Source organism: Hermetia illucens, chromosome 5, assembly GCF_905115235.1.
Source record: "Hermetia illucens chromosome 5, iHerIll2.2.curated.20191125, whole genome shotgun sequence".
NCBI classification, from domain to species: Eukaryota; Metazoa; Arthropoda; class Insecta; order Diptera; family Stratiomyidae; genus Hermetia; species Hermetia illucens.
In genome coordinates, this window is record NC_051853.1 from 57,381,113 (window position 1) to 57,403,277 (window position 22,165).

At 37.7% G+C, this 22,165-nt stretch overlaps 2 protein-coding genes and 1 long non-coding RNA gene across 5 annotated transcripts in view; 1 reads left to right on the plus strand and 2 right to left on the minus strand.

Moving 5' to 3' along the window:
• The first annotated feature begins 5,364 nt into the window (after nt 1–5,364).
• Nucleotides 5,365–7,819, plus strand: LOC119657471 (actin-87E). The gene is made up of 2 exons (XM_038064390.1): nt 5,365–5,521; nt 6,588–7,819. The coding sequence occupies exon 2, from the start codon at nt 6,607–6,609 to the stop codon at nt 7,735–7,737; it is 1,131 nt and encodes a 376-aa protein (XP_037920318.1). The 5' UTR covers nt 5,365–5,521; nt 6,588–6,606; the 3' UTR covers nt 7,738–7,819.
• Nucleotides 7,820–14,493: 6,674 nt separating this feature from the next.
• Nucleotides 14,494–15,316, minus strand: LOC119657472. The gene is made up of 3 exons (XR_005250140.1): nt 15,265–15,316; nt 15,017–15,180; nt 14,494–14,545 (listed from the first exon to the last, which is right to left on the minus strand). It is a non-coding gene; the product is annotated as an uncharacterized LOC119657472 (long non-coding RNA).
• Nucleotides 15,317–17,891: 2,575 nt separating this feature from the next.
• Nucleotides 17,892–22,165, minus strand: part of LOC119656754 (band 4.1-like protein 5) — a 33,092-nt gene continuing 28,818 nt past the window's right edge. For all 3 annotated transcript variants that reach the window (XM_038063318.1, XM_038063319.1, XM_038063317.1), the window contains one exon: nt 17,892–19,968. In XM_038063318.1, the coding sequence (XP_037919246.1) occupies nt 19,837–19,968 (132 nt within the window). In that variant the 3' untranslated portion in view covers nt 17,892–19,836. The remainder of the gene's footprint in view (nt 19,969–22,165) is intronic.

Below are 22,165 nucleotides of genomic sequence, written 5' to 3' on the forward strand. Positions count from 1 at the left end.
CCAGCTTTCCGGATGGCCTTCTGCCGTTTTGAAACCTCTTATTGCTTTGCGGTATCGTTCTCCCATTTTGAAACTCCTTGTCTCATTCCCCCCTTCCTAAATGATGTGTTCCTGTAGTATTGCCATTCCTGGCATGGCCTCCTCTAACCGATTCATTTGTTTTCGAATATTTTCCTTCCTTCTCCCACCTCCAGTCTGTTCACTTGTTAATGCTTTTTATCCTGCTTCTCTACAGTTTGCCTTGATTTCTCAGAGCTTTCCCAACTGTGCTGGACTTCCTACTTGTTGTTCTGCTACTTCTAAATGAACATTCCCCCCAGTTTTGCATTTACTAATATGCCGTCCTCCCTTAGTTTTGTTGCTTCCCGAATGCTTTCTTTTTTTTCTGCGATAACTCCCGGGTATTTCGACACAGCTGGTTTTCATCTTCCCAGTCTACGGCCCTTTTTTCCAACACACGATTGCCACCACGCAAGTTTCCTCTACCATTCCACAATTTCCTCTATCTCTGCGGCTTATGAAATCCCACCCCTGCCACTAATTGTTACATAGATGCCAAGTATTGCCCAGGGATTAATATTGGTGTCCTGCCAATTGGAACATAATAAGAAAGTCTCTGACAACGAATAGTGTACCCAGTTAATTAGCTGCATTTGTCGATAACTTTCTAACCTAAAGAAGCCTTTTATTATTATTATTATTTCCGAGTTATCACAATCTCGGCAGATGCCGGATTTTACCTAATACTAGCACTAAGTGCCATTTAGGCCCGGACGATCCTACCTACTTAAAAACTAAAGGGGCACTGGTGGTGGTGGCCGGTGGCAAGTCAGTGGGAGAATCCGTCGAGTACTCCCCGCAACATCGAGCACGTATGCAGAATGGTGTACTTCTGCATGGTTTGAACCAGACTAAGCGAAAGTCCCAGGACATCAAGGGAAGCCGTGACAATATTATGGGAACTACAACCACCCGCTCGAGACGCCAAATTTCTTTGATTTCCCGAGCCAATGGCTCATAGTTCACCTTCTTCTCCACGTATTTCCGTTCAATGTTGCTATTATGGGGGATAGCAACATCAATAACATATCATATTATTATTGTAAACACATACACGCACATTATGTTCACTCCAAAGGACCTGCGCATCTCCAGGTAGCCGAACTTGCAACCAAATGGACAATGCTCTTATTCAGAAAAGATGGGCTTCTAAATTATATAAAACAAAGGCAACCTTATTGATAGATTCAACATTGATAGACTCCAGAGTTGACAAGTAGCGCAAGAGTACGCTTCTAATTTGGAAAAGAACTTAAGATTAAGGACGCTACTAGAATCGTCGCAAAGGTAGCGTTAGGAATAAGACCTCGACTGGCTTCATGAGCTATGTCAAGAAATAAATAATGGATAATAAAAATGATTCTTCCACCTAGAATCCCCTCTGACAATCAGGTGAGAGTTACCACTGAAGCCATCCACAACACAGCCCTCCCCGACACCTATAAGAGGGAAATGGATGCTGCAATAACCGCAGTCAACAGAGGACCTGGAGATGCAGCATCAACAAATGATCTTCATAACCACCTAAAGAACGTTATCATGGATACGGCCACAAACATACTTGGCCGCAATCGCAAAAGGAGTCGGAACGGCTGGTTTGACGAATGTAAGCTAACAACGGAACGGAAGAATGCCGCATACCGAGTAATGTTGCATTCTCAAAGAACGCGGGCACGCGCAGAGACTTATCAGGAACTCCGTCGAGTGGAGAAGCGACTTCCCAAGCGGAAAAAATACAGAGAGCAACCGCACCAGGCGCGCAAGTTTTACCAACAAGTCAGCAGGATGAAACCTTATACACCTCGATGCTCATCCTGCCGAGACAAAGAGGAAAATCTGATTTCCGACAGAATGGGCATATTGGAGCGATGGGTTGAGTACTTTAATGAACTACTGAACAACCAGAACATCGACGAGTTGGAGGTCCCGCCAACTGAAGACGATGGACAAATACTGCCACCACCAAGTTTAGCAGAAACAGTCCGTGCAATTCATCGGTTAGAAAATCATAAGTCGCCAGGAGTCGATGGAATTACAACCGAATTGGTTAAATATGGAGGCGACCAGTTACATCAAGTGGTTCATCAACTTGTGCTCAAGGAATAGGACAGCGTATCAATGCCTGACGATTGGCAACGAGGCATTATCTGTCTCATACATATAAAGGGAGATATCACACAGTGCAGCAATTATAGAGGTATCACGTTCCTGAGTACCATCTATAAGATATTCTCCGCTATCTTGCTAGGCCAAATTACCCCATACGCCCACAAATGCAAGAGGTACGATTCTCTTTAAGTCCACCCAACTACTGGCCTATGCTGACGATATCGACATCATGGGAAGAACCACCCGAGATGTACAAACTGCCTTCATCCAGATCGAGCAGGTGGCGATTGATGCGAGATCTTGGGCTGTACATCAATGAACGCAAGACAAAATATATGGTGGCAACGTCAGCACCGGAGACGAACCAACCAACAACATCAAGCCGCACTGGTCAAACGAAGAATAAGTATAGGAGAATACAACTTTGAGACCGTTGACAATTTCTCCTACCTAGGGTCGAAAATCACAATCGATAACAGCTACGATGATGAAATCCGCGCACGGTTGTTGTCAGCCAACAGAGCCTATTTCAGCTTACAAAAACTGTTCCGCTCGAAACGTCTAGCCATAGGGTCAAAGCTCTTACTGTACAAGACTATGATCTTGCCAGTCCTCATGTACTCCTCGGAAACTTGGGTTCTTAGCAAGAAAAATTGCGAACTCTTGGCGGCGTTCGAGAGAAGAATCCTCCGAAGAAATTTCGGCCCCCTACATGAGGATGGACAATTCCGTAACCTACAGAATGACGAAATCTATGAGCGATACCATGACCGTCCGGTTGTGGATAAAATCCGACTCAATAGGTTACGGTGGGCGGGTCACTTAATCCGTATGGATGAGGATGATCCAGCCCGGAAAGTCTATAAGGGCAATATCTATAGTAGAAAGAAGGCGAGGCAGACTCTGCCTAAGGTGGATGGCGATGGCGTAGGCCAGGACGCCAGACAGCTTTTAGGGATATCGAATTGGTGGACCTCGGCGCAAAACCGGGATGTCTGGAGTTCCTTATTAAGGCAGGTCTACACCGGATACCGGTTTTTGCGCCGTTGATGATAATGATGATTTGGTTTCATTTAGATGTCAATAACTTCTTGCAGTTTCTTTATTGCTTGCTCAGTATTTTTATCATCTGCAAATGTCGCTATTTTGACTCCAATAACTACAAGGTTTATCATTACTATACTAAACAAACAGTGTTAGACCCAAAATCCTGCCCTTTTTTCAATTCAGAATATGCTCCTCCATATTTCGCTTGGATACATAAGATTTTAGTATCTCGAGGCATTCTTCATGGAGTTCTAGTAATTTGTACAGCATACCTTAAACCACACCTTATCGAACAACTAAGCGATATCGCAAAAAATAGCGAAGCACGCTTCCTTTAAGATTTAAGATCCTGTGTGCCTGTTGATTTTGATTCACAATGACTTGCTCAAGTCGTTTAGGGAAGAACTTTCTAGTCGGAAGTACCGATACGGTTCGATTTTGATTGGCCCTTCCCTGATTTAGAAACCACCTCGATCACTTTAAGTTATCAGGGAAGCTATCGGCTGATGATGGTAATATCCAGATTTATAAAACGAAATTCAATATCAGAAAAACGCATAAGTACTGTAAGGAGGAAAGTAGGACAAATTGTGCAGGCTATGTATATGTTTTTGATACTAAGCAACTAGAGGACGCTCACATTGATTCAAGAAAACTCGAGGCATCCCGGAGGCTAAGAACCGATTCGATTTGTCGAGCCATTGAAGAAGGAGAACAACACTATTGCATAAAACTGAGTTCTATCTATCATAATATCAGAATAATGAGAATAGAAGTAATTTTTCGGATAATACCTTTCTTCGTTGGAAAATTTGAGTTTAGGGAATCTGATCTTTTAGGGGATATGTATCTCTTGAGAATCCTTAATTTGGAACGAAAGTTCTAAGCCACCTAGAGAATATTCGAAATCGGCCCTTAAATCTGTCCAAAAATATTTAGCATGGGTGGAGAAATAAAGATCAAATAATAACGCCGTAACAAAGGTAATAAGCAACTTTCAAATATAAAAGGCTACTTGTGTTTTTATAAAGAATACTCAAGTGCGAAGTATTCAATTATTATGAAAGTAGGCAACAGCTTTAGTTGCAGTTTATTTATTGTAGGATTTAAGGATTCCTCATTTCTATTATATTCATAAGTATATATTCTGGGTCCTATCTATTGCATTCATACGTATGGCCTGCCCCAACCCTTAGAGCATTGATTAAAATTCCAATTGCCTTTACAGTTAGCTAATATATCATGGATCATGACCTTATGCTCGAACATATGTTTCGAAGGGAGTTATAATAATATTCTAATTCTACATCAAAATATTTTTAGCTTCTTTACATTATATTTATATTATTGTAAACATCCCAGAAACAATCAAAAATCTGATAATGGAAGATAGTAGAAGAAGTTTTCGTTTGATGACGAAATTTACATTGTAATTTCCTTCCAAAATTTACTCCCTATTAGCTTTCCTAATTATCTGAAATTTCATCAAATTTCTCTCCATAATTTTCAAGTTTTACCGATTGATGATATAAAACAGAATCAGGCGCACTACCACACCCATAATCATGAAGAGAGAAAAAAATCCAAAAATAATTTTCTAAGTGATTATATTAAGAAAACTCTTCTTGGCACTTGATTTTTTTCATCCCATCCAAAATAAGAAAATGTAACTTTCTCAGGCGATTGAGGAAAAATTAAATACATCCCACGAAGATGCTATGCACCTTTCAATGAATCGATCATTAGGAATTTATGAAAAAGTACAAATAAAACGATCACCTGTACATCATAATCCTCCACCGGCACCAACGTTTTACCCCTCTTTGCTGTGTGCTGTTCTGTTCACACGATCATATATGGAAGTGTAACGGTCGGAAAAATCATGCTGAAGAAATTTTGCATATGAAAATTCTTCAATCAGACCCCAATCCATGTATGGGATGCCCGAAAATTTTCTCTTCGGCATCATGCGGATCGCTACGACGAGATTTTCCAAGCGAACGTTCCTCGTGTATCTCTCGCTTGTGCGCATGTGTGTGTTTGCGGATTGATCCACGCCTGCTGTATACAAATCCTATTGAGTAAAATCCGTAGTACAAAGCCCATATATCTATTTCCGTCCGAATTTCATATTTTGTTAGATATATTTACCACTACACACACACGGCTCAGCGTACGCCTTCGGAAATTTTGACGATTGTGCAGATGAAATAGAACAGTATAAATATTAGATCATCAAAATCCAGGAGTCACTCGCAGTTCTACAGCGAAAGTGTTGATTTTGTCTTGATAGTTTTGTGAAACGGTCAGTAACTTAGTAGATCTTAAAAATTAAGATATTTTGAATCAGTGATTTTTGGTAACAGTAATTAGTGGTTTCAAACTTTTTGGATAAAAATCGATAAACGTGAATTAAATCACACTGCTTCCCTGGATATCCGCATTCGCAACAAAGGATTATACGGATTTAATTTTTTTGGATTACCTTCATTGAAATTCGAAAGAATAATTGAATCCAAGGAATAGACATTCGAATTGAATACCTGAATCAGTGGATTTAATACACGTTTACCAGAGTACTCCAAGGATTTGAAAACTCCAGTTGAAACGCTCAAGTTTGTACGCGTTATATAAGTGATTCGTTCATAGATACTTTTCTAATTTTTCCAAATCAAACTGCCCTCGTATCGTCGTTCTTAACTTTGCATATCTGAATTTTGAAATATTCAATATTTCCCTTAATCTCTTCAATCAATCAAAATCGCATAGTATCTCAAAAATAAATATCGCTTCCGGTGATATAATATTTCAATAAATATTTCCTTGAGGGTTCATTAAAATATTCGCCGCAGAGAACAATCTACACATCATATAAACATATTTTTGGTTCCGAGAAAATTATCTAACGAAAAGATTTAAAATTTCACTCGCGTTTTCCTGTTGAATCACGTTTTTTCTGCAAAAGCTTCAATAAAATTTTGCTAATTTTCTTCTCAACGTCTAAACGCGAATCTGCATAGTATTTCCTCATTTCTAAAAGAGAATTTCATTTTTCTATTATCTCGCGGGTAAGATGAAAAGTCAATTTTCTCATTTCTATCAGCAGATTCATATGCTATGTTGATCGGCGGCAGAGTATTTTTAGAACGAAATCATTTTTCTAAGTTTTCCTCGACTTCGGATAATCTTTCCAATTTTTTCATATCGCCGCTACCGAAATAGCCCGGAGACGAATCTTTAAATCGCGGGAGGCAATTTTCAATTTTTCGTTATTATATCAGACTGAACGTTTCCTTGTCTCTCGACGCCGTAATTTTTCTTTAGCAAGACTCCGCGACGGTATTCTAACGAATTTTTCTTATTTTTTACAGACAACACAAATCCGCCAACATGTGTGACGATGAGGTTGCTGCATTAGTCGTTGACAACGGATCCGGTATGTGCAAGGCCGGTTTCGCTGGTGATGACGCCCCACGTGCCGTCTTCCCATCCATTGTCGGTCGCCCAAGGCATCAAGGTGTCATGGTCGGTATGGGACAAAAGGACTCATACGTTGGTGATGAAGCACAAAGCAAGAGAGGTATCTTGACCCTCAAGTACCCAATTGAACACGGTATCATCACCAACTGGGATGATATGGAAAAGATCTGGCATCACACTTTCTACAATGAATTGCGTGTCGCCCCAGAAGAGCACCCAGTACTCTTGACTGAGGCCCCATTGAACCCAAAGGCTAACAGAGAAAAGATGACCCAAATCATGTTTGAAACCTTCAACGCCCCAGCCATGTATGTTGCCATCCAAGCTGTGCTCTCCTTGTACGCTTCCGGTCGTACCACTGGTATCGTCTTGGATTCAGGTGATGGTGTCTCTCACACTGTACCAATCTACGAAGGTTATGCTCTTCCACACGCCATCCTCCGTTTGGACTTGGCTGGCCGTGACTTGACTGACTACCTCATGAAGATCTTGACTGAACGTGGTTACTCATTCACAACCACCGCTGAACGAGAAATTGTTCGCGATATCAAGGAAAAACTTTGCTATGTCGCCCTCGACTTCGAGCAAGAAATGGCCACCGCTGCTGCCTCCACCTCCTTGGAGAAGTCATATGAACTTCCTGATGGTCAAGTCATCACCATCGGTAACGAACGTTTCCGCTGCCCAGAATCCTTGTTCCAACCATCATTCTTGGGTATGGAATCTTGCGGTATCCACGAAACCGTCTACAACTCAATCATGAAGTGCGATGTAGATATCAGGAAGGACTTGTATGCTAACATTGTCATGTCTGGTGGTACCACCATGTACCCAGGTATTGCTGATCGTATGCAAAAGGAAATCACTGCCTTGGCTCCATCCACCATCAAGATCAAGATCATTGCTCCACCAGAACGTAAATACTCCGTCTGGATCGGTGGATCCATCTTGGCTTCCTTGTCTACCTTCCAACAGATGTGGATCTCCAAGCAAGAATACGACGAATCCGGCCCAGGAATTGTCCACCGCAAGTGCTTCTAAGCATTTTATTAATTTTAATATTTTAATATTAAATAAATTTAATAATACAATAATGAAAATTCAAAGAATAATATACCGAAAATTCAAAATGTTCGAGACAAAAATCAACAACTTCAACAACATCATCGCGAAAAGCATATCCTAAGATACAACATTATTTGGAAATTATTATGATGATCACGCTAATTGTATATAAAATATAGAAAAAAAGAACAAAGACTGTCATTAATTTATTATTTCTACTCATATGACTACTCAATTTCCAAAAGGATATACAACATCTCAATCTGTAACTGCGTCATCAGTCAACAACACCGACGATAACACCAGCGTAGATATTCCAATTTTTGACAACTAGAACAACATCCTATTCTTTTTTATGTAAACTGAGGCAAATATTTTTTAAGCATTGCTGACTTTTTAAGAAAAAATCCATCAAAATAACAATAAAAAGAATTATATTGTGATTGGTACAACAATCGTTTGAATAACTTGGTGAACTCAAGGCTGAGCTTCAAACATTTTTCAACTCACCCCCTGCCTTCCTCCCGGCAGTACCCTCTCTTTCACTTCTGATCACTCAATTGAATTATGAAACCTTATTTTTGACGGTGCCATGTTTTCAAACCAATCATTCTTGCAAATTTCTTTCTTTTTCCTTCATTCACTCAAAAACAGCCAATTTTTCTCAAACCATCAATCAAGCAATTTTCGGAAAACAAAATACTCTTTCGAAATATGATAAGCACCTGAGAACGTCTCGTATTTGTGAAATCCGAAAAAAAATTATATTGTATAATATCCACCCACGAAAAACAAAGCCCACGCCCCGATCTTACCACCGGAAAAGTATTTCAGAAGAATCTCTAAAAATAGCAGAAGCAGTCGAGATTTTATGTGGAAAATCATGAAAAATTCTTAGAGAGGAGGAAAACATGCAAAAAGACTGTGTACTGTGTAGCACATCCATCCATGAGCATCGCCGCCTCTCATCCAGTCCTGACTATTTTTGGAATTTTTGAAGATTGCTTAGTCTCAGCGACTCTTTATAATGCGCTACGCAACCATAACCCCCCATGTAAGAAACAGTGCGGTATGCAAGAACATAGGATCTCCCGGTTGTTTCTCCGTCAGCGTTCCTGAACCAGAAAAAGATTACGCACTCCGGCACTTAGGAGTGCTGGTGTATTGGAAAAGCGAACTTTCTTTCAGATGAGATACTAGATCTTTTGTGTATACCCGGTGGGGTTGGTTCGTTAGGATGGATAAAAAAGGAAATGCAGAGCGCGATAGAGATGCTGAGTCGACAAAGCCCTTGGAGCTCCTGAGTTAAAAATGTGCGGGCGGGCGCCAAGGGTGGCAATTCCAAGATCATCAGCTTATGGTTGCACGATCTTTGACTGTGGTAATATTTGAAATTAGAAACGCTTTGGAGTCGGGTGTCTAAAAATAGGGAAAGCGATCGTATTTTTCTAGTAAGTTATGTACGTGATGGTATCGCGAAGAAGTCTATGGAGAACGCCAATACAATCGTGCTTTTGCATAGTTTCCTACGAGGAGTACTAATCCTTCCCAAGCTCAAATTTCAGGTCATACTTCATTCAAGCTTTTACATTCATGCTTAAAATATCCGCGCTAGCTTCCCTGTCGGTAGCCGCACACTAGGTAAAGTAAATTGAAAAAGTGTAAGTATGCATGCATGTTTACTGTCCTATTTTTAAATATTTTTCGTATACTAAAACAAATGACCTAATTTTTTATTGATACTAGAACAGGAAGCGTATTTATATAAATATATATTTTTTTTCAGTTAATAATGTGAAATAAAAGCGAATGTTATTTAATTCGTGTACGTCATTTTATTATAGCGAAAAAATTGGGTTCCAAAATGCTTTATTTTTGTAGTATGAAGGCCGTTCCGAAAAATATTTAACATCGTTATCAACGCGTTTACTTCAAATACTGGCCAACAATATCGATCCTTTCTGACTGCAGTGTGGTTATTGTCCTTATTGAGTTTCTGAAACTAAATAAAATACCACTGCTATTTCCCCAACCTTTCTTTAATAATGAGCCCTGTTCCTTAGATTTTGGCATAGTATTGTTATGTGGAATTCGAAGTTGACGCACGATTAGATGAATTTTCCCTAAATGGACCGCTCCAGGCAATATAGGAATATTTGCATTTGCTGCTCAAGCTGCCGGATGCAAGTGGTATTGTCTAGGATTTTTTGTTGTTGTGGCTCAAAAACCCAGTTGATTAATCAGTTGGTCGAAGGAAAAAACAGTTGGTTCTTTATTGCGGATAAGATGAAGGCGGGGAGAAGTGTGCTAAAATTTGACCAACCACTGATTTTTATTTGAAAAACATTTAATGGATACACTCCCACACTACAATGAAAATCTAGTTCATATCAAAGCAACCATCTCGTGGAAGTTTGAGACGAGTGAGAATCGAATTCATTAGTGAATAAGTAGACAAATTAATTAATACTCCAAAACTTGCTCATACATGCATCTTCTATGGGCTTATAAAAGAGTAAAGTAATTTATATAGTCGGTGCAATGCACTGGAGGCTCTAAACCAGCATCCGAGCCACTTTACCAATCTACCTTTTTTCAACTTTTCCACAATCAGTTGAAGGTGGACAATTTTCAAGATCAATTCCGGCATCTGAGTGATACATAGGTTTTGCAAGTCTGATTCAGAATTCTCCAAACCCATTCAGAATTCTCCAATCTAATTTCAGAACTTTCCAAAATAACTTCAGATTTTTCCAGATCCATTTCAGAATTTTAAATTCCAAATTAAGATTTTTCCATTACCAATTCAGACTTTTTTCAATATTTTAATATCAAGTTTTTATACCAACTTTTTACCGTTCGATAAGGATGCAACTAAGATTCTATGAAAAAAATCTTGGGCTACCCATCAATTTTCTATCATTATTTGGTTTAACTGACCAACTTATTTAGAAACTGTGGCTGGTCGGCCATTTGCTGCGGCGGAGCTAACGGGTTTGAGATGTCATGAGATACCTTACCAACCACGTGTGGCGTGTGAGCCTCGCGGATTTTGTCTGCAATGGTGGCCAACGTGTCCAAAGACCTTATTCCGCACATGCCAAGATAGCCTCTCTGCTTTCCGGAAGTCTCAGCAGCCACAAAGACTCTAGCAGCTCGGTGCCGACCTTGCTTCCACTCAACTGCTTTATTCTGCGCAGCAGTTGTCTTGGCGCACAGTCACCAAGCATTACCTCCGTCAGTATGTGATTGAGTTTGGCCGTTTTACTCACAGACATGCCTTAATGAGCTCTGTTATAACAGCAGCAGCATGTCAAATGTCCTCATCCAGCGCGACAAGAGCGTGATTAAATTTTGTGGTGTCTATTGTCACGCCAGTTAAATCGAATCGCGCTTCGAGCTGAGGGAACCATGCTGCCGAGCTCCTAAGTGAAAACGGTGGTATCCGTACTACCACGGCAGTTATTGAGGGACCTGCCTCCATTCTGTCCGTGAACATTCTATGGCAAAATGAAGCAACCGACACACAAGATAAACGACTCCGCAACACACTAATTTCATTTTTTTATCGGAACTGCTTTAGGTGAAATTGTTAAGTTCAAAGGGCAAAGTTAAGCATTGAAAATTCTTAATCGATAGCTTTTGTCATATTCTTTATGAAGAAAAAAACGGTAATTTTTCGTATTTTAACAGTAGACAATGGTTCAAACTCCATATCATTCATATTAACTTATCAAACACTTTGACTCAGTAAACAACGAGACAGTGCTTTCTCAACTTCATTCTATTCATTCTTCTTCTCAATTCATTTCGATTCCACCTTCCATCATACTATTCATCCCCCTCATAGGAAATTATTTGCGAATATAATCCTATGCTCTGCTCCGTTTTTCATCATTATAATAAGCATTAACTTTAACATAGTTGTTCACATTCTCTTCTCTTTTAAAACTTTTGAAAAAGACACTGAAGCTAAAAATTGGGTGCAGCCTCCGAATTCTTTCGGCCAAAACCGATTGCCATGAAATTTGGGGTGGGAGTAGAAAATGGCCTAAGAAACAGAAGTTATAATAGCACCGATGTGCGCCTCCTCGCCAAATAATTAAGCACTTATAAAAGACTTTATTTGGATTTCCACGAAAAAGTTATTAAATTTGCGTTATTTGACAATTACAAGTGTTCAATTTTGTTTTAAGTCACACTTTACGAGCCACAACTCAATCCATATTGCATTTACAAAAAAATTAAAATATTCACTCTTTTCGTTATTAGATATGCTTTGTTCCTGCCCTGCATCTTTTATACATAAAACCCATGGTTTTCGAGTTATTTTCCAAAACCATTTAAAAATATGCATTTGTCCTAGGAAAACCGACATGTTTGAATATGAATAATTCGAAAACTACTACTTGTACGCAAAATGCTCATAAAACATTTTTTGCTTAGAATTGACCATTTAATCGATTTCTGCGACTCTTTCGAATATAAAATTTTCCACCCCCCGAGAAGGGATGTCACCCTACATTACTTTTGATTCTTACGCCACCTTCTACTCCCACTCCGAATTTCATGTTAATCGGTATTGATCGAAAGAATTCGGAGGCTGCAAGCCTGAATGAAGACTAGACTGTAAGTTATTTTCTTTTCAATACAATTGGCAATATGCAGGCCTGGCGAGAGTGCGGGAAAGTAGCTGATTCTTTCTAGGCCTGTAGTTTTCTCGTGGCTCCGGAAGAGACACTTCAACTTAAAAACAAGTCGGGAAACCGGAAGCTTGACGCTTCAGGTACAAAAGGCTTTGTGTGAGGAGCGATGAGTGCATGGCAATTCCATGTGTACATAGTTAAAAATTCCATTACCCTCTATTTTATAGAAAGCATTTTAAATAAATCATTTGATGGAAAGCACTATATTGATAGTAGTCAAACTCATACGCTTCACACTCGGAGTTTAATATTATTAGTAAATGTAAAGAACTTAACCTACAACAGATACAAAAAAGCGCTAGAGAGAAGTAGATTCTTCAGGAATGGAATTGTAATATTTATTTCACTCGAATGTCAATTAGTCTCGTTAATTATGACGTCAACATCTTATTTGTATGGCTTAGGATGCGGTAAATTCACGAAATTGATAAGTTTGAACAGCTAAAACTTCTACACTAACAGCCGGGTTTTCATGAAACTTGGTATGCATATGCAGTATACTGTCTTCTATGCCGATGTAGTACTCCTGAATGGACTTCAGTCGATTTCTAAGTTTATTTGAGCAGATATCGGAATGAGACATCTTTCGAGGCTTAGATTTCACATAAGTGTTTTACACGAAACCTTAAAAAGGGCTGGGGAGATGTAGATTCCTCATATATGCGACTTCAACATTCCACGCGAATGTTAATTATTCTCGTTAACTTTGACGTCAGCATCTTATTTGCATGGCTTTACAAGCAGTAAATTAAGTAAAAGTTTAAACTACTATAAGTCTGGCATTAATTGCCAGATTTCGATGAAATTTGTCATGCGTATGCAAGATATTGTCTTTATGCTGCTGCATTTGGTATAATATTCCTGGGATGAACTCAAGGGGGGTTTTCAGTCAATTTCAAAAAGTTGGTAATATGCTATTAGTAAGTTTATTTGAGCAGATATCGAAATGACACATATTTTGAGGACTAGATTTCATCTAAGTGCCCACCCTGATTTTTTTCCGATTTTTTGGTTGGGTAGTTTCCGAAAATGAATCCTGTCTCACTTTAAACGTGTACACTTTGATTCCTTACTCACGCACTTTACAATTCACGTCAAAACTAATATCAGTTTCAGAAAGTACTAACTAAGAACTTTCATGTGATACTCCACACACCTATATCCTTAAAAAATGAATAATGTCAAGGGTTCCCGTAAAATAAATAATAAAATAAAGTTGGTGGAAATGTGATGCAATCAAACATTGGCATACTTTCTCAAGAGAGTCGTCACAGAGTTAAGTTGCGCCAAAATGAAAGGTTGCGGTAAGCTAAAGAAAGTTATTTGCGCTATACCTTACTGCCGACGAAATTATTCTTCATAAGTAATATTAAAACGCAAGTCGATAAAAAGCATTTTAATGTATGATAACAACAAAACCTTTTTTTAACTAAGGCAAAAATAAGGTAAAAAATACCAACTAAAACTCAAGCTTATTCGGGTCCTTATGGTGAAAATAAGAATCAAGTTTCAAGTCGCGATAAATGATAATAATTTCTGTCATTTTCGTTCCACTATGAAGTCGAATATCGCAACTATAGATTAATTTTCCTATCGTGGAACCCGAACAATCTAAACAAAATTAGAACTCAGTATGCTTATATATTTGAGGTATCTCTTAATTTTCACCAAATGGTCGCCGACTGGGATAAGGACCTACGAAGGAATGAAAAATGTGCATTCTTGTTCATCGGTAACTCACAATCGGATGTAATTCCCGCTAATATGATATCGTTGCAAATTCAACTTTCTCCAGCCAACAGGACCTCTAAGTTGCAGTCCTTAGGCCAGAGAATCATTGTTAAAACATTTTACAGAAAAAAATCGATAAACAACAACACATTATTACATAAAAGAAGACATTATTGACAAAGTACTGATTGCAAATAGTGTAAAAGGAAAAGAGGAGGGAGGCAACGATGAACAAGCAGAGAAAGACCAATACTCACCATGAAAGAAGTTCAAGCGGCCGCAGGAATAATATCGGCTTATCTAGATGGATACGAAGGTGTTGACGATAAGACGTGTAAAAGTTCACCCTAGATCGACGTTATTTTTTAAATTTGCTCAAAAATTTAGGGTTTATAATAAGAGAATTCAAGCTTCTCCTACTAATGTCGATTTTATCATTTTTTGCCAAAGTTTCAATCCTTCGCCTCCAGAGAAGTTTAATTTATCGAAGATTGATTTTTCATTGAAGATTTGGTAAATATAGCAATTTTTGTTTGGAGGAGCATATGCAAAAAAGGAAAATACTGTGGAGTGTCCATACTATATGGAAACTTCGTAAAACTCATGGTGACTTTAAAGTTTTCAAACAAATAATTCCACACGATTTAACGTTTTCTGACCATTTTAGACTGAGAATATCTAAATTTAAATTACTTTTCAACAAAATAAGACCGCTCATCGAAAAGCAATGCACCGCAAAATAGTAAATTTCGTTTACACAAAGTTTTTATTTTCTGAATTCAATTCAAAATGTCAATAGGACACAGACGACTACTCACCGATAATCTCAGTCGAATCGTTGGAGACGATAACAGGAATCTTCTGCACACTTCCTTTGAAAAGCAAGGAGAAATAATTTTCAACAACTCGTTAAGTGCTCGGCTTATTCCCTTCACGTCCACTTTACGTGTGTGTATAACCAGAGCTTAATTCAACTTTTAATCTGTGCGTGAAGATTTTATAAATTAATTACATCAAAATTATTTCAATATGTATTCGTTTAATTCATAGACATAAAGTGACTCACAAGTTCGATCAAATTTTTCCAATTTTGAAAAAAATGAAAAACAAAATTCTAGATAGCTTTACTTCAAAACTAAATATATCAAAAAAATGCAAATGAAAAACACTGTTCAGTTTCAATTGGAACTCGATCGATCTTGTGCGTTTGCTTGAAATTTGGTGTAGTACTGTATTAATAATGTATATGTTCTCCTTTTGTTTTGAAAAATGTTTCAATTTGGTCTGACATACTGTGAATTAAGTTCTTACAACCATTTAGACCAATTTTATTCTACCCTGTAACAGCACGAGCATACATTTCATCCAAATTTCTTGGACAATTAGAATAGAGCGCAATTTTGAGTTCTAGCTGTTGGCAAAGTTTTAAATACGGCGATTGCAGTAGCCATTTGAGCAATTCAAAGCACTGACTTTCTAGCCACCTTTTCCGCACCCTAGCGGAATGCTTCGGATGAAGTCTTACAACCCCACATCATCACATTACCCCCACCGAACTTAAGACCGCCATCCACGTTCATTTCGGTCTATTAATTACGCAGGATGAACCGGCAATGCACCCGGCCGCCAATTGAACTGAAGGCACCACCCACGTACCGGCAAGACGCAACACCAGTAGTTCAAGTCTGGACGTGGAAGGCTTTGAGACGAGAATTTGAAATATTTTTGTTTGTGAGCATTTATAAAAAATTGTTACCAGCAATAACAATGCCCAATAAAATTCTCTCACGTTACGGCCGCCGGTCAAATGCAGACTCTTCAGGTGTAACTGACAGGCCGAACTGAACTTGGACAGCGGACTTTAACCGTTTTCTTAATCCTATGTGGTCTCAATTTTTCTAACACAACGCGCCATGTCCATTCACGTCCATCCCACCCCGACCTATTTATTTTTGTTTTACCTGAAAACACAACCCTCTTCCATTCCTCTATAATAAAATATCTGTAATTTCGGCAAACTATTCCTTAGTTTCCGACGGCATTGAGTCAACCTTAGTTTTTTAACCCAAAACCATCCTTCCTTGGAACTCTGCGCATTGTTTTTACACTAATGTTAATATTTTCGGCCTATTGTAGACATTAAAGACATTTTTTTCTTCTCCAGTCCTAATCGCTCGCACGATTTTACGCTACGCCACGTCAGATAATTTGGGTTGATGCCCATTTCGTGCTTGCGGTATTGCATGCAAGTCTTCTTTTGCGATGATTGTCCAATGCTTATGACAGTGCTAATTGATATACTTGTACCTATCTGCACAGAAATTTGACGGTGAGAATGTGCGTCCTTCAAGTATTCTTAATTTCCGCAATCAAATCAGAATTTATCAGTTTCATAAATGAGAATATCACAACCGCAAAAACTACTTTCGTTAAGTGAAAGACGCTTGAGGAATACCCAAGGAAGGTTCTGCGTTAATGAAAAAATAAGGAAGATTTGCACAGTGCACACGAAATCCTGACTAATTAATATTACATATTAGAAACTCACGTAAATAATATAATGTATGGTTGGTTATATGTATTTTGGCAAGAATTTGGCACTATTTTGATAAACGCGACCTATTTCAAATCTACCACACAAATGGTAATAGCCTAAGCTGAAAACGTGCATAGCGGTATTTTGCTTTGTAAATCCAAGAATGGTTAAACATGTTCGAAAAGCGATCAGCATTTACAAGTATTTTTTTTAGTATTTTCTTTCTCTTCGAACTTGTTTTTCGTTGATTACTTTTCTTTTGTATTCATTGTTAATTTTTTTTTTTTTTGACTAGGGTATGTATTTACATATATTTATCAAAAGAAGTGGTCAGCCTTTTAAGGTTCTACTGTACATATAAATTTAAAACTTGATATAGTAAATTTACGTAATTTTCAACTGACCAGTCACGCTTCCATAAAAACTTCCAACATACGAATAACAAGGGATAAGATCGTCAGTTTGCTGCAAAATGTCCACTTTTATGGGAAAATAGCTCTTTTATTATCATCTAGTTCGTTAAGAATTCGCATACTTTGTCATTCAAAAATTCCAAATGTATATCTCATTTAAGAAAATGTACCCCAAAGAGCGTCGAACGTTCGGATAAAGTTAAAAGTACTCGGTTGTAAAACTTAGTTCTGTCGCCTGATTGCAAAAAATATCTTCAGATTTTTTTAATAAAGTTTAGATTCCCATTGTAAGGTAGCAGAACAAGATTGCATTTCCTCTCTAAATTAAAGTGTCGATGTACAATACTTTCCCTCTTTCTTCCCAGTTAGGGGTTCTTATCTCCCATGGAACTGGTTTTAGATTCTTGACACCAATGACCAGTCTCGCTATTCGAATTCCGCTTGATGTTAATAATGAAAGAGGTACTACTTTTCGTTGCCTCCTTTTTACCTTATTTTGAGGCCCTACTACGTCTCATCTCGGAAAATGTAACGAAATCAATATAAGTGGCCAGTAACATACACAAAAACAAAATCAACAAAGCTGCAAACAACAGAATGACCACTCGAATAATTATTTCGAGTTTAGTTCTCATTTTCTTCAACGCGCAAATAATTTCCTATTAAAATCATTTTCACCAACAATTTTCAATCATATGAAGTTGATAAGGTTTGGACTGCATAGGAATAGTAAACAAACGTGAATTATCTTAATATATTTGTATATTTAAGGCAATATATTAATTACATATGAATAATTTTTCATTCTTTAAGCATGTATATACCTTTTAAGTAAATTCCATTTTCACTTTTTATTTCGATGAAACCGCGACGTTATTGATTATATGTAAATTCTATGAAAAATACTGCCATTTCGTTTTTACTGTATTTCATTAAGTATAAAAGTGTACGAAATTCATGAATCATTAGAGAATTAAAGTGTAAAAATCAACTCTTTAAGAATTCATGAATGAACTGTTCTATGATGAAAACTAAACTAATGGCACTACGCTCTTGGCATATGTGCCTGCCTTCACGTAAACTTACAACTAAAATAAATTTAATTAAAAAAGAACGATAAAAGCAATTGAATATAAATTGTAGATAACGGAAAAAATATCATAAAACAATTATAGAGATATACATATATATTTATAAATTTCATATCTTTCTTCTTTTCTAAATGCAAATATGACAATTTCAGTTTTTCTCTTTTTTGTATAAAGATAATTTTTGATTTCAGATTCATAACAGTGCATGATATTTTTTATGATGTATTTTTAAGTACATCGCTCTATCAGATTTGTAATAATTGCAAATGAGATCACGTGTATATTCTAAAAATACATCTAGGAAATAATAGATCGCGAGTTATACCAATAGGCGACACAATAAGACAGCACAAGTATGCGAAACTTGTTTACAGATCGTTGATGTCGCGTACAATATGTAAAAAAAGTTGAAAACAACGTGGAAGGAATGCTTTTCGTTAGCTGCCTGCGTTTGATTTCATTCGATATGTAATGTAGGAAGAATTTCAGGGCCGGCCCAAAAATACCGACATAGGTGGAGTGCAAAACATTTGCACTTTCTCGTTAATTGACTTGTTAGATGGGTACACACCCCAAGAGTTATTTTATTCATCAATCTTTTGAATTTATAGTTCACAATTTTTTTTTTTAGTATTTAGAAAATCATTTGGAAGTGGCTTTTTTATAAAGATTTTTTTAAATTGGAATGTTGATCGATTCGCAAAGAATTGTGTCATTAATCGCTCAATACAGAAATTTGGAAATTTGAAGAATAGATTTTTAATAATTCGTTAAGAAAATATTCGCTTTCGTTCATGTGGATATCGAAAAAATGGGCAAATGGAATGATAATGACTGAATATGAAATAATATTAATTTTGGGAGAATTCATGACATTCTATAACAAAACATCGTTATTTCGTAGAGAACAATTTAAATACATGAGCAAACAAGCAAAATCCAAGTTTCCTGAATATAATTTCAAATGTTCCGAAAAAAATTCCAGAAATGTTCTTAACTCCATACAGTGAAACCTTGCTTGAATTACATTATAGTTACTTATTCATTATTTTTGACACTGAGCAATTATAAAAACTGATTGCACATTTATCATTGTATATAAATGACTCCTTTTATATAAAACTTTGATCAAAACTTCCGTCGAAATTGCCAGTAAAACTTTGCAAAACTATACTCCACGTATTTAATACTAAATTTTCACCTCTTGTATAAAAGTATTAAATATGTAAATAAGGCACCATAATCAATCATACATTCAATTGATTATTTCATGAAAACAATAAAGGCCTAATTGATGGAGCTTTGAGATTTGAAAACTTTGATCGTCATTCGCCATGTTAAATAATATTTCCATGGATCGATAGTTTCACGAGTATAAATGTATTAAATTCAGTTCATTTGTTCATTTGTTTGGAAAACGTTACACAAATCTCTAGGTCCACTAACTGAGCCATTATGATATGCAAAAATTTCGTTAAACAAGTTTCATTCCTACCTTCTAGAATAAGATAATGATAATAAATATTGCATTAAGTAATCAACTTTTTTCAGAACTATTTTTTCCTTCTTTTTAGTTTTTTCTGATCCCCTTCGAATTCTTACAATTGTGTTGTTATAACTGACTTTCGTAATATAATTGAGTCTTTGCCTTTTTGAGCTGAAACTACTTCAGATGATACTAACCATGGCGAAACCATTTCCGCTGCCGTTTGAATATTGTTAATGGTATTCTGTAAAATAAAAACAGATATAACAAGAAATTAAATAATTGCCAAGAAAACATTCGCTGAGCAATAAAATTGTTCAGAGACGCTCGCTACTCCAAAAAATTAAAAGACCCGATCAAACATTATATTCCTAACCAGTCTAGATCCGAAGTCAAACCAAAAACGCAAACAACACTTGTTCTTTCAATGTAATACCAACCACCAAAATTAAGTTCATAGTTGGCTGATTTAAATGAGTACATCTTATAAATCAAATCATAATATGTCCAGAAAATCAAGTGGACTTGAGAGAAGGGGAAGGGGCAGTAATGTTACTATTCGTATTGCTGTTGAAAGTTCGAACGGGTCATACGCAGGTAGACATTGATCGTCAAATGGGTCCCTAGACCAGAATATAGAAATCAACTATCATTATTAACCTCGCTTGAATAGATATCGGGGTGGGGTATCTTCTAATGCCTAGATTTCATATATGCACATCACCAGAAGTTTTTCCGGAATTTTAGATTGAATTGTTTCTGGAAATAACTGTCTCTCCGTAAGTATATTTCTTGAATTTCTCACTCCCTTCCGTACCCGAGATCAAAGTAAGATTATTGTCTTCTTTGATAATCAACACCTTTCATTTGACACCCCACACGGCAATATAAAGAAATTGTCCCCTGGCTATCACTTATATCCGTTTAAAACCCATGCCCCTGGTGGCAGTGAGATTTGCATCGTGATTTGACGTCGAATGCCAATCGACTCAGCTGTGAGTACCTGAATCAAATCAGGGTAATAATCTCGGGCGAGCGCAACGCTGACCACATTGCCTCCTACAGTGTACTGTAGTGTACCGTTACGGTCTTGAATGAAGTGCTCTAACACACTTCAAGGCCCTGATTCAATATGGATTGTTGCGCCAACGAATATTATTATAAAAACAACTTGTCCTCCAAGCCATCCAGTTTCAGTATATGCCCAAAATAATTAGTCAACAGGGAAGTGACTCCCTGATCTCGGACTTAAATTGTGATCTTTTTAATGAAAGTTGAACGCGGGCCGATACAACAGCAGTTCCTAGAAAAGACGATTAACATTCTCTTGTTAAAAGACTTTAGCCACTGTGAAAAAAATTACTTCGCCAGGCATAATAGTGAGACCAGCAGTGCAACAAGATTTCAGAAGGCATCCAAATACCTTGGTAAAAGCATGCAAGTTCTAAAATAGACAACGAACTCTAATTCTCCAAGAGGAAAATCAGCGAGCTAACTATTCACTACTGGATAATCCACCAGAACAACATCACGTATACACTCCAGCAAAACGGATGAGGACTCGGGGAATCGAATTATCACTCCTCGCTAGCCAATTTCTCATCATTCGTTCCTTACTAGCCAGCCTCCACTTGAAATTTGGGCCAAAGCCGCGAACTGCATCATACACACTCTAAACCTAACAGGACATTGCAAGGGATGATATGCCAGCTGAACTTTAGAAAAGTACGTCTCTGACTGGTTCAAAATTCGACGCGCAATGATAGTTCCGTTTTAGCAATGTTCTCCAAAAGCCGGAAATTCAACTACCCCAGCATCAACTTCAAGATTTATCCCAACCATGTTTCTCGAAAGTTCAAAACCTTATCCCAGTCATGTAATCGGAATACTTTGGTCCGACACGTTCCCAAACGAAAAATTATGTCAGAAGACGGAAGTAAAAGTGGGTGGGTCACACGTAAATAAAGTCAATAACTTCATTGCTGGCTTTGTCATGCGGTGCAATGATTGAATCGCTGACGAGAGGATTGTTCTAGAAACACATAGAGTAGAAGATTAGAAGATTGTGGGAGGTGTAGAGCTTCTTATTTTGATTAACCAGGAGTGACACTTGAAGCTAAGCGGTAATCAAAACCCCAAGCCAAGGTCTGACTTCCGTGCCAAGGGCTGAATGATCACAGCGGTTAAAATATGGCCGTTAACGGTGAACTTTGAGTCCCAGACCACCTCCCGAATTCAACTAGCCTTGTCTCGGTAAAAAAAGGCTTTGTCGAGGTCGACTTACTTTCCTTTGAGTCTAGACTTAGATTCTCCACTTCTTTAAGTGGGAACCAACCCAATTGGGACCTTAACGGGCGAACCGAAGTAAGCCCCTTCTGCCAGCACTCCTGACGGCGGGCTCCAATCGGCGACACCTGCTGAAGCTAAAGTTTTGGCCACGG

Excerpts from the sequence above, each read along its gene's own strand:
- LOC119657471 (XM_038064390.1), top strand. The coding sequence starts at position 6,607 with ATGTGTGACGATGAGGTTGCTGCATTAGTCGTTGACAACGGATCCGGT.